The sequence below is a fragment of the Geospiza fortis genome, unplaced genomic scaffold, assembly GCF_000277835.1.
Source record: "Geospiza fortis unplaced genomic scaffold, GeoFor_1.0 scaffold98, whole genome shotgun sequence".
NCBI lineage: Eukaryota > Metazoa > Chordata > Aves > Passeriformes > Thraupidae > Geospiza > Geospiza fortis.
The window spans coordinates 8,553,838-8,566,625 of record NW_005054306.1 but is presented as its reverse complement, the minus strand read 5'-3'; the positions used below and the strand labels follow the sequence as shown (position 1 = coordinate 8,566,625).

The 12,788-nt window shown below is 40.1% G+C and overlaps 1 protein-coding gene across 2 annotated transcripts; it reads right to left on the bottom strand.

Moving 5' to 3' along the window:
- Nucleotides 1-2,455: 2,455 nt before the first annotated feature.
- On the bottom strand, nt 2,456-11,846 carry GJA1 (gap junction protein alpha 1). Of its 2 annotated transcripts, none has more exons than XM_005418452.2 (2): nt 11,573-11,846; nt 2,456-5,544 (listed from the first exon to the last, which is right to left on the bottom strand). In XM_005418452.2, the coding sequence occupies exon 2, from the start codon at nt 5,526-5,528 to the stop codon at nt 4,383-4,385; it is 1,146 nt and encodes a 381-aa protein (XP_005418509.1). In that variant the 5' UTR covers nt 5,529-5,544; nt 11,573-11,846; the 3' UTR covers nt 2,456-4,382. The 2 variants fall into 2 exon arrangements, with proteins under 2 accessions (XP_005418509.1, XP_005418511.1); XM_005418454.2 differs by having other exon boundaries at nt 2,456-5,540.
- Nucleotides 11,847-12,788: the final 942 nt, after the last annotated feature.

Below are 12,788 nucleotides of genomic sequence, written 5' to 3'. Positions count from 1 at the left end.
CTGACCTTATTGTCTATGTTGACAGTAGAAATAAAAGTCATGTGAGGAGTAGCTCTGTATCATAATCTCTGGATTTTTGCCAGAGAAATCCTCTAAGAGCCATCCACTCCACCTGTGTCATCTGAGCTCTTTGGCACATCTAATGCAAATGGCTGGAGAAACATGACTTCTCATGAGCAGCATGAGAAGTCAAGACATCTTCAAGGAGATTATGGTAAATCTGACTATTTGGATAGTACAGCACATTTAAAAAAATGTATGTCAAGCTCAGTAGAATGCTCAGTCCTGCTAGGTTTGGACTAGGAGTAAATAGAAAGGAAAAATTCTACAAGAGGAAGATAAATCCTATTTTCTGTCCTACTTTGTTTAAATTCTTGAAAAGGGAGCAGCGGTAATGATGGAGGAATTACAAGAAGGATTAAAAGTAGTATTCTGTCTCAGCAGAATAGAAACAGACATGACCAAAACTGGAGGAGCTTTTGATCTGACATACTCAGAACTCTGGATTAACCAGTCAAGGTAACTTCAGAACTCCTACATCTGACTTGAAAAACTCTACTCCTTACATTGCTATTTTTTTCCCTCTGTTTTAATCAATAACAAGCTGTAGAGAAAGTCTGAGGGAAAGGCAGCATTGTGGCAGTGCACAGCTGAGTCAGTGTAGGAGTGCTGCAGACAGATGTGGGAGATGTGGTTCTGGACAAGTGACACAAGTGCATTCCTTAAAAATGATGGATTTCAGTGGATGAGGAAGGTACGATCACATAATTTGTTCCTGTTCTCAAACTTTTACTGTAGTTTCCACTTTAATTATGGAAATAGAATTTCTAAATTAGGAAATAACCTTCAGTGTGTGCTCACAGTATTTAAAAAGTCTTGAAATTACATGATATGCATATAGATTTTAGGCTGTCTGTAACTTTTCCTTCTAACTTTACTCTTTAAAAGCATTTCAATTTGTTGGGATAGGGTGGAAGCCCTATGATTTGCCTTTTTTGCAAAATACTGCTACACAAAACATAAACACAATTTTAAAATAATTAACAGGATGTGAAATTGGGTTTTATGTTTTTAATTACCTTCAGATTGTATTTTTGCATCTTTTCCAGTTTGAAATCAATATCTAACATATCTTTCTACAAAGGCTGAGAAGTGTGTGCTAGCATTGTATCACAGCTTATTTTGTGTCATCTGTAGACAAAGCAAATGCTGCTGCAGGGATGCACTGGGAGAAAGAACCTAAAGAACTAGATGAATGGCATACAAAATTATGATGACTTTGAAGTGTATAATAAATGCCGTCCACAGAAATAAATCCAGGTGGGAAAAATAGCCTCTGGGATGTCTTTACCCTACATGTGCACACACATGCATTACACCAAAAAAAAAAAAAATCACTCAGAGAGCCTTGGTACTGAAGCACTAAATTATTTCAGTTGTCCAAGATGCCCCATGGGACATACCTGACATTCAGCCTGTCTAGGAGACACTACATTTTATCTCAGGGGGAGCCCTTCTCTGAATGCTTCGGTGTCCACCTTTCCAAGGGCATGATCCTTACAAAATGCTTGGAATGCCCTTCCATTTGTGCAGATGAACTAGGACATGTCAGCTTAAATATGACTCATTGTTATTATTTAAGGAAAACTTCAAGGAGTCATTCCTTGTGCTGGTACTTTTGTAGTATCTCTCAGAGCTATAAATCCACTACCACTGCCTTGCTTTTTTACCCATCTTTACTAATAAGGGAAGGAATTTGGACTTAAAATAACAAGTAAATTTGAAAGTAAAACCTTCTATGATAATCACATGAACATTATATTTTCATTTTTCAAATAAAAGAAAGAGTTGAACCACCTTACATCTAGAGACCAATCCTGAAAAGCCAAGCACTGTATGACTTTATCAGTAATGGGGACATAAAGGGTGAAGAGGGAGAAGCAATGTGCAAAATCCTAGCCTTATCAAAATCAGTACCTTTCTCCTAATGAGCTTGAAAAAATGAAGTTTTAATTTCAGAAATTGAAACTGACTGTCACTTGAGCAATCTGAGGACATGTAAACTGGATGCAATGATTTCATAATGTTACATCTAAGCCATATAAAAAATTGCTTGAGAAACTATGTGACAATCTTTAAGGACTGTCATTTTTATAATAGTTTGCAAATAAATATACATTTTCTGAGACTCCTAGCAATATTTGTTCATGCTGAACATAACTTTGTTTCAGGAGTGGCAGAGACAATGCTTGTTTTTCCAGTTGTTGTGAGGGTGTCTGAACATGGTCCTGTGGAATTTCAGTTCAAAGCAAACCCAGATGGATTAAATAAAGGAAGCTTCTGAAATGCAGAATGACTGGGGGAAAATGAACACAGGAGGAATGAGTTTAGATTATCAGACTGAAACTAAAGATATCTATGGACATATGAAACAGTAAAAGACAATTAGAAAATGTATTTATACTAAATTAAAATTTTATTGACTAATGTTCTCCAGACAACATGATCTGACAAACTATGGTTGCGTACATGCAATGAAGTTGAAGACAACAGTAGTTTAACATGGAATGTCAAACAAATTAATATAATGTATTAAATGAAACAATTTATCTGTGTTGCTGCAAAATGAAACCAAGTTTTGTATTTCCTTGGTCAATCTGTGTTCAGCTAAGAGGCTATGCATTTGAAGAAACTGGTAGATTTCTTTAGCATATATTTCAAATAAATTAGCTAGAATTGTACTCTTTAAAAATCCTTTCAACTTCACTTGCGTTTCAAACATAATCTAACTGTAAACACTAAAGTTGCTAGAGCCCTCTAGAAAGACCTAACTGTCAAACTCAGTGGACATTGCAGTTCAGTAAATATGAATATTTAGAACAAGAAAAATACCAGTTACTGCAAAAGCCATTTAGGCATATTTTATTATTAATCCAGCACAAAGCACTTCTTCTAAGTTTCTCTCATCAAAGACTAAAGCTTGCTTACAGTACTACATCTTCTATCATTCAAGCATCATTATTACCTATCAGGGAGATTGGCTAGATGACCTAATGGGTCTTTTCCACCCCTAACTTCTACAAAAGAAAATCATTCATGCCAGCAAGAACATGGTTCGCTACATCTTGGGCTTGATCCTGCAGATTTGTTGAGGCAAAACTCTCAACAACTTGAAAGAGATTTTCCAGAGCACGACATCCAGGATTAGGCCCTTTAGATTTTTTTTTTTATTCTTAAAAGAGCATCCATTTAGGATACATGGAAAATATTTTATAGAATTAAAAAAATATAACAACATGTGCTTCACTTACATTGAAGGAACCAGAGAATGTAAACACCATAGTGGCCCAGATCTTCACAACATCCATGAGAAAGTGTCAACTGCAAGTAACCTGTGTGCGTTTATTTCTCAGCCTATGCTTCTGAGGGTGTTTTGTGTATACTTTTACCTCCACATCCACACACATACCTACACCCTTAGTACACATAAAGGTGTGATAAAATTCACTAAAGGCAGTTGCTTGCTTGTCTTGATGCTTAAATCTGCAAGTGGCAGCAAACTCTGTTTCATGTAATACTAAAGAGACTCTACATAAGTAGCAGGACACAAGTATTGCTGTGGGCAAGACTGTGTCGTTGCTGGTTCCACATGTGTGGAGCCATCCCATTTACGCACATCACAAAATACACCTGCATGAAGGGCTGGAAGAGTAGGTGACCAAAGTATCTCTTGGTGGGCCATGCCTGAAATTTGAATTGAACGACTCCAAGACTGTAAATTGTCCTCACAGGAGCCTTCCAACAACCCAGGGGACCATGTAGGAAAGTTTACCTTCAAAGTGCCCTTTCTAAGAATGGAATGTTCTTGACAGGGAAATGATCAGAGGCAATCCTGGACTTTTTTGCATGTTGAATAGGAAAAATGTTTTCATCTTCAGGTAGCACTTCACCCTGACAAATGTGAGTTCAGTTATTATTGGGTTTTAGTATTATGGAAGAATCTTTAGAAACAAACATGATAGTACACACATACACATACACTCAGATATTTACAGCCTTTCTAGAAAAACAGCCCTTTACCTTAGTACTACCTATCTTTTTTCCTTTTTTTTTTTTTTTTAGTATTTAAATTCTTTAAACCAGCTACATTAAATATCAATGTGTACTGTACCACCCCACACCAACCCCACACCCCCCAAAGAACCAGCAAGTATTTTAAAAGTTTGTTTGCTTGTTTGTTTTGCTTTTTTTTTTTCTTTTATGATTGTTAAAATCTCCTGCTTGAGACTGTTAAGTACCACCTCCACTGGAACAAGATCAGCACTGACGGCATCTTCCAATGCACGTCGTTTCGTAGTTGAGTAAGTACTGCATCAAGAAGCTTAGATCTCGAGGTCGTCAGGTCGAGGCCTGCTGCTGGCTCGGCTGCTGGCTCTGCTAGGAGGCCTCTGGTCCACAATGGTGAGGGGCTGCAGCTCATGTCCTGACGCCAGTTTTTTCGTGTTCTGGTGCTCATCAGAGAAGTCGAAGGGCTGGGCGTGCGAGTTGGAGATGGTGCTGCCAGCCTGCCCCATTCTGTTCTGCTCCGCGCTGTAGTTGGCCCAATTTTGCTCGCTGGCTTGTTTATTGTAGTTACGACAGGAGGAGTTGTTCCTGTCTCCAGTAACAAGCTTGTACCCTGGAGGAGACATGGGAGACAAGGGGGCGGTCGGTGACGAGCAGCCATTGTAATAAGCATATTTGGGGGAGCCACAGTCTTTGGAAGGGCTCATGGCACCGCTGTGGGAGTAGGGGTCGGTTTTCCCTTTCACACGATCCTTGACACCCTTGAAGAACACATAAAAAAGCTCAATGATATTCAAGGCGAGAGACACCAAGGACACCACCAGCATGAAGAGGATGAAGATGGTTTTCTCAGTTGGACGGGAGAGGAAACAGTCCACTCTGTGTGGGCATGGGTCTCGCTCACAAGTGTAGATGGCATTCAGGCTAAACCCATAAATGTACCACTGTATCAGCAAGAAAGCCACCTCGAAGACAGACTTAAACAGGATGCTGATGATATAAGTACGGAGCAGTCCCCCACGCATCTTCACTTTGCCATGCTCTTCGATCCCATACTTGAATTTTTTAATTTCTATTTGCTTGAGATGCATATCCACATTCACACCATCATTTGCCACTACTTTTAGCTCTTCTTCTCTTTTGTTCAGCTTCTCTTCTTTCCTCATTACGTAGAACACATGTGCCAGGTACAAAAGGGTAGGTACAGACACAAATATGATCTGCAGAACCCAAAAGCGTACATGGGAGATGGGAAAGGACTTGTCATAGCAGACGTTCTCGCAACCAGGCTGTTGAGTGTTACACCGGAATGCAGACTGTTCATCTCCCCAAGCAGATTCAACTGCTGTTCCCAATAGCAAGATTCGGAAAATGAAGAGGACAGACAGCCATACTTTCCCACCTGCAGTAGAATAGGCTTGAACTTTGTCAAGAAGTTTTCCCAAGGCACTCCAATCACCCATCTTCACAGGATGCTGGCTAAACAAGGACAGAAAGGAAAAAAAAATAGCAAGGATTAAGTCAGAGAGCTTTAATACCTTTGACACACTAAATCACTGATCAATACTAATAGAGCAGTGGCATCAGCTTTGTTGTAATTAATGTATTTTACACAACCTGAAGAGAAACTGGAGTTTTAGTAAGTCTGCAGGTGAAGTGGGAAGTCAAGGAAACTGAAAAGAGAAAATAACATATAATGTCTCAGAGCCCAATCGAAAAAGTTCCTAATTCTAATTTCACTCCAGTTTTCAGGAAGGCCCCTGATAACCCTCAGTGATCACTGTGGTTGTCTCAACTTCCTTGATGGCAGCCTCAGTTCAATGACCTACACCTGCCTCAGGTGAAAAACAGATGTGACACACAGCTGAAGCAGGGTGTGGAATAAGTAGTAGCACTGCCTAAATATGCTAGGAATACATGAAAGATTTCTCGGTTTCAGTGAGGATTGATCATTCAATGTAATTTTTATGTTCACTCTTTCAGATACTAAAAAGGCAAACCACGGTATAACCTAAATACAATAGGCTACCTTAGGTTAATATTAGGTTAATATTACCCCATCCAACTGAGGTCATATCCCTAAAATTCTACCTTTACAAAATACATGTTGTTTTTCCTACACAGAAATATTAAACTGAGCTTCTGCCTGTAACTTCATAGCATGTAGTATATTTAAGGGTATAGTTCCTAATGATGCCAAGTAAAAACTCTACTAAACTTCAGAAAAAGCATTTGCTGTCTAAATTAAGCTTATACATTAGTATTTTCATCACAAAGATCAAAGAAAGCATTATTTACCTATAATTTTATGAAGGAACAAAAAATTGTAAATACATGAAACACAGCTAAGATCATGTTACTATATTGGAGGAACTGGTTTCCTGTTTATCTGTGATTTGCTTAATTCATTGGAGTTTCAGGTTTGTATTTGCATCTTTTTGTATTTAAATTCCTTCTTTGTTTTGAAAGGAAAAGATTTAGCAGGAAAAAAAAGGTAAATATACTCTGTTTGTAAGGCGACTCCTGGCTGTAATTTACATTCCAAGTGTTGAACACTACAAGTTTAAAATGTCTTTCCTGACTTGAGTTTTAAAGTGCTCGTTTCTGGGACACAGGCAGCTTCTCAGGATATGTGGAAACACACAGGGTGACATAAAAGAAATGAAATCGTTTGCTTGATGCTTTAGATTCCTAAGAAAAACAAATTTCACTATAGATTTTTATCAACTGGAGAATGGCAATCTTATTAAAACTTATATTTTAACTTGCCCGACATGAAAAAGCATGAAATCATATGAAATCAGGAACTTAAAAGGAAAAATAATCATGAAGTTTCCCTTTTAATGTGAATGCTGCTGGGCATGGATATTTGTTCCATGGATGCTGAGTAATCCCTTCCTGGTATTAACAGTTTTGATAATGTCCAAATGATTTCCTCCCCACTGCATCATGGCTATATTCCCTAGTGGAGGTCATTTATAGAATACGCGCTTTTTGGATAATTCATAAAATGGGAAATTTTAGCACCAAGGAGACTTGCTTTCAAGAAGCGGTGAGTCACTGGGAACACAAGAGTATAAATCTGGCAAACTCAAACATAACAATAGATGCCAAATAAAAACACACCGTTCCTGCCACTGAGTCTGAGAAAGTAATGGGAGACAGTGTTTAAAGTACTCGTTCTGATAGCTCTGAGATGCCAATTATCTTTGAACCCCTGAAAAATACCCCAGGGCCATTTCCTCCATCTGCCTTAACAGCTGGCTCAGAAGTTCAGCCACTGCAGCCTGTTGACCCTTCCTCATGTAATTAGCTCTTCTCATGAATGAAGCCCCATCAAAGGATCAGGCCTGCTTCAAACTTTTAAAACTGGGAGCCTCTGCCAGGAGGAGCAAACACAGCATGTTTGTCTCTGACACATCCCCTCAGCCATCCTCAGCTTTCATCCTTCCCAGAAAAAGTGAGTTTGTCTTTTTGGGCTGGAGCGGCAGAGAAGGAGTCAGGCAGAGAAGTGTGGAGGTCCCTGGAAAGTCTGGAATGAAATGGGACCAGGTTCCTCCTCAGGCAGGGATTGTTAAAATAGAGAACAGCCTGTAACTATACAACACGTGCAGTTTGTTTTAAAGGCAAGCTCCATGTCCTAGTGCAAGGGGACAGAAGGAGGTTTTTGAAGGAACAGCTTCTTGATTTAATTAGTCAGGTTTCCAGCGACTAGAAACTATTGAGTTAACAGACTTTCCTCAGACTCCATGTACTTTTTTTACTGTCTAAATGTTATTTCAGATTGAAAGCCTGATTAAGAAAACAGAGGATATGTTATTTCTAGGCAGTTATGTGTTGTTGGTTTTCTAATTACACTCCTCTCTGGTTCATTAATGCAATATGATTTACTTCAGTTTTGACCTACTTAATCCCACACCTGCAGTATTTGGAGAATTTACTCCCTATTTTTTAATTTGCTTCAGCATGTAAAATTGCTAAGTTTCATTTGTGTCCGCTGGCAATATAAACTCCAGGAGGAAACATTCCATGCTTGAATTACTCATACATAGTTCTGAAAAGCAACTTTTTAAAAAAAGAGATCAGTTACATGCTAGCCTTTGCCAGTGATAAAAAAACCCACATCAATTCAAAACATTGTACTGTTAATCAGATAACCTTGTGGTGGCACAAATATATTATTCCTTTTCTTAAGTGGATTCCATTGCTTTATGAAACACAGTACTTTGCTTTGTTGTAGAGAAAATTCATTCATCGGATCTAACTTGTTTACTTTCAGGGCACTGAAAGACCAGTTTTATTAACCGATTACAAATCTGTTTACCAGGTATAAAAAGAGGGTTTGTATCAAACAGGTACTTAAGTATTCTAGCTTTGTAATTAGCTTGAAATAGTTGGCAGACAACCTTTAAAAATAGCTCTTTAGCTTTCTGGACTTTAGCTTGTTTTAACACTTCCAAATAACTTAAAGGAGTCCACTGAATGACACAGGCTGGCCTATTCAATTCATACAAACTCATTACTTCAGAAGTTTAAGGATATGGCTTATGATGAGTACGTGCATTTCATGAGTTCCTACTGATTAATACTTTACAGGATCATAACCTTCTCTGAGGCAGACTAATGCTGGCCTAGTATTAAAATCCACCAGTCTTTAAAAGATGGATTTCTTCCAGGTCCTACTGTGTGTGGGTAAAGGCAGGGAAAAAAATCCATAGAGCAGCAGGAGATCTGACAGCATTCATCTGCACGGGTTTAGGATGACCACATATATAAGACATTTGATTTGTAAGCCACAATTAAGAAATTCTAGAACTGTTTTTTATGGACGGCATTCATCATGTCATCTGGTTCATATTTTCCAAGGAGAATAATGCAAACTCTGTGCTGTGGTAATGTCCTAGGTCTGACTATAGTGTTAGAAGGTCACAAGCCAGTGGATGGAAGAGCAGCAAGAGTTAGAGTGGGTTCTAAAATGGGATTGTGCAGCTGAAGTAATTGGGAAACAGGCCAAAGCTTTGTATTTCCAACTTTTTCTATCTTTGTATTTGTGCTCACACACACCTAGACAACAAAAAAGAAGGCTCTGGACCCCAAATATAAATCAGCTTGAGTGTTTCCCAAAAGTAACATGAATTGCAGAGAAAGAATATACAACTCATTGGGTTTGGACCTGCTGGAACATGGAAGGCTAGCTTTCCAAAAGCTTATAAAAATAAGCAAATGCCTTGCAGACATTCCCTTGGGAAGGTGTAGTTCATATATAGGTCTGCAGATGAGCTTCAGTTCATTTCATCCACAGGACAAAGGTTACACACAAAATGGTTGCAGTAACTAGAATTTAAAGTGTCACAACTGTGATTTTTCCTTTGTCTGCCAGCACTGCTAGTGGTCAGTCGCTACCAGATCTACCTCAGAGCCTCTGCCTTTCCCATCTTGCACCCTCCACACGTAATTTAATAAAGCATATTTGCAAAGGCAACTGTAAGCACATTCTTAGACATTCCCTAGTTGTACAAGTCAGGTCTATCCTCTGTGTTAATGCTCAGATTCATCCCTCTCCTGACTCACTTTGGAATTAAGGGAAGGAACGCTGAATTCCCTGAGGGGACCTCAGGCTCTCTGATGCTCCTCCTTGAGAATCTTGAAATCTGGCTCTAAGTACATAAATGGCACAAACAACAGTCCAGGTGCCTCTACAGGAGGCAAATTCAGTGAGTAACATGGGAAGGAGATACCAGAGACTGGGGGGAAAGAGAGCAATGTATCTAATGAAACAGATGCATTGCTCAATGTCCTCTAACCTTCCTCATACCCACAAGAATCCTTGGCCCTGGTTCCTTGCAGAGACAAAGAAAATTAATCTCTTGGGCTTGCATAATATGAGAGCTGAGATAACTTTAGAGTGTTAAATCTGTCTGTGCTCCTGTGTGTATAAGCATTTAGCTTGATGTTGCAAATCAAATCCCTTGTGTCCATCCCTGTCTTCCCTCTCCTGATCCCAGCCTGCCCCTTGCCTTTCTGCCATTCGAGTGCTTGTTAGGTACCGTGTGTCAGTGCCAGTGTTTGACTTTGAAGTTTCTGAAGGAAACACTTCAGTAAACATCCCAAAGACTAGAGGCTTAAATTCTGCCGTGTGGTGTGCTGTCCAGATGTTAAAAATGGCAGGATGAAAGCTTCACGCAAGTCCTCTAACTCGCTCCCTATGCGCACACACACGCGCGCGCACACACACTGGGACGGACGTCAGGCAAAAGGTGTCCATATCCCATTTTTGTGCTCATTACCAGGGTCTTCGTCATAAGAATCGTGTAAAAAAATGAAATCCTTAGAGGAAATATGCTGCTCCATGAGGCTTGCTGGTTATCTCAAGGCAAAATATGAGGACACATATAAGCACACAGTATCCTTGCTCGTGTGTTACTCGATAAGATAGACTCTCTGCTTCGTCTGTCTTTCAGCTGAAGGCTCTTATTTCTCCTTCCTCGTGCTGCTTTTTAACTACTGGTGAGCAGCAGGCAACAACAGCTATGAGGAATCACTCCAAGTCTTGCAACATGAAAAGGTTTTGAGTTCTCCAAGAGATGCTGCTCAAGTATTTTTTCATCTGCATTTTAACAATTAAGTCTTTGAGGTATTATACAGGGAATGTGTCATATGTGGATTATGTACAGTCCTTCCTAGACAACTTTCATTTATATCTACCCAAGACTTTCACAGACATTGCCAACGTGGTAAGGCATATCATGATATCCCACATTCCTTCTCTAAAATCCCTCACTGAGGTTGCTAAAACAGAGTAACTATATACAAACCAGGTTAAAAATCCATAACCCGTGTCTGGATTTTATCACATCTATTTTAAAAGAAAAGGGGAAAAAAACTTATCAGGGAGACCACGTGAAAGTCACCACTTCAGTAGCTGCAGCATTTAACAAGGCATCTAATTAAGGAGCTTGCTCTGCTCAAACTATCAGGCATCAATCAGGATTTCCATATGAAAGCAAAACGTGTGGGGAAGGAATGGGACGCATCCAAGGCAAAGTCTCCCTGTTGCTAACTTCTGATGCAATTTCGTTACAGCAGAGAAGAGTGAAGCACACCTCGGCTTTTTCTTTAAAAGAGCTGAGATAGACCGAGAGGCGGTGGAGGGGAGAGATCGCTTGCGGCAGCAACAAATCTCCGCAGCCCGGCGCTCACAACTTCGCCGCAGTTCCTCCTTCGGCCGAACAAGGTTACAAGTTGCAAAAGTGTAGCACTTCTAGAAATGTATAGAAATGTGGCAAAAGAAAGCAAAGCATTCCTCCAAGCTGGAACTGAGCGCTTAAAGGGAATCTACGCTGTTTAGAGATGTGTGTTTTTAAACAAGTTCAACCCTCAACGCAATAACACAGAATTTTTAGGGTGCAGGGGAAAAAAGGAAGAAAAAAGAAAATAAGTATTTTCAGAGAAAAAAAAAGGATTCAAAAAATGATGAAAAAGTGAAAGAGGAAAACTTTCAACTTACCCTTGCTGATCAGCAGTGAAAATGGATCAGAGCACTTCTTTGGAGGGTTAAACTAAAATGGAAGAGCACGTTCAGGCACTCAGACCTGTCTATTTAAACTTTAAAAGTCTACTGCTGTTTTGTATTTTTCATCCTTCCTTCCCCACTAATGAAAGAAAAGTGCTGATACCTCGTAAAAGTTTTTTCTAACTTGGAACACTGGGAGAGCTTTTAACAAGTTTTCAAGCCTCTGACTGTGCGAGAGGAGGGGAGAGGGAGGGGAGGCAGCCCAGGAGGAGGGGCGCTCTGCGGGCGGAGAGCTCGGAGCTGGGGGAGGAGGAGGGAGAGGATTGAAGGCACAGCAAAAAACCAGCCCGCGGAAAGCCTGAGAGCGTGGCAGTCCACTCTTGCTGATGTAACAAAACAAATACACGGGCAGTCAGCAGCCGCCCCACAGCCCCCGGTCACTGGGGCACCTGGGTGGCACGGTGACCGCATCTGGGCTCGCCTGACACGGATGCAACAAGTTGGCTCTCTGGCGTACGCCAGGAGTTTCGCTGCAGGGAAAGGCAGAAATGCAAGGAAAGGCAGAAATGCAGTGAAAGACATTCATGTGTAACCAGCGTGGACATTCTATGTGCAGGGGCTGCATCTCCTAGCCACCACTCAGGAGAAGAAGCCCTCCCAAGCCCTCTCTACTTTTTTGTTGTGAACACAGCCTTGTTTACCGAGGTCAATTTCCTTTACGTGCACACATGAAAGTACACACCAAGAGCAGCGTGTTTGTTTCCACGGAAGATACACATCACATATTTTTTTACGATTATTTCTATGTGCATGTGTGCGTGTGTCTGTCCCATGGGAGAAATGAAGAAATGATCTCACATTCCAGGATACTCTTTCCAGGAAACTTCAGAATAAGGCTTCAATAGTGAGAAATGTTTTTGATAATTTTTGAACACATTTTACAGAATAAAAATATGCTTCAAAACTGATCTATGCAATTGGAACAAAACTAATTTGGCTTTGCTCTTGCCTTGACCCTGGTTAAATGCTCCTTTAAAAATGCCTTGTCTGTAGAACAGAGATTAATTTATTTCTTTATTTTAAGCTCCTCACACATGTAGTTCAAAAGTCATTAGGAACTGGTCTTGTCCTTGTTCATGTCCTGGAGTATTAGTCCCCTCCATGGGACTTAAGAGCTTCTCTAGAAGTGTCCTGGTCAAATAGTTCTCTG

Excerpts from the sequence above, each read along its gene's own strand:
- GJA1 (XM_005418452.2), bottom strand. The coding sequence starts at position 5,528 with ATGGGTGATTGGAGTGCCTTGGGAAAACTTCTTGACAAAGTTCAAGCC.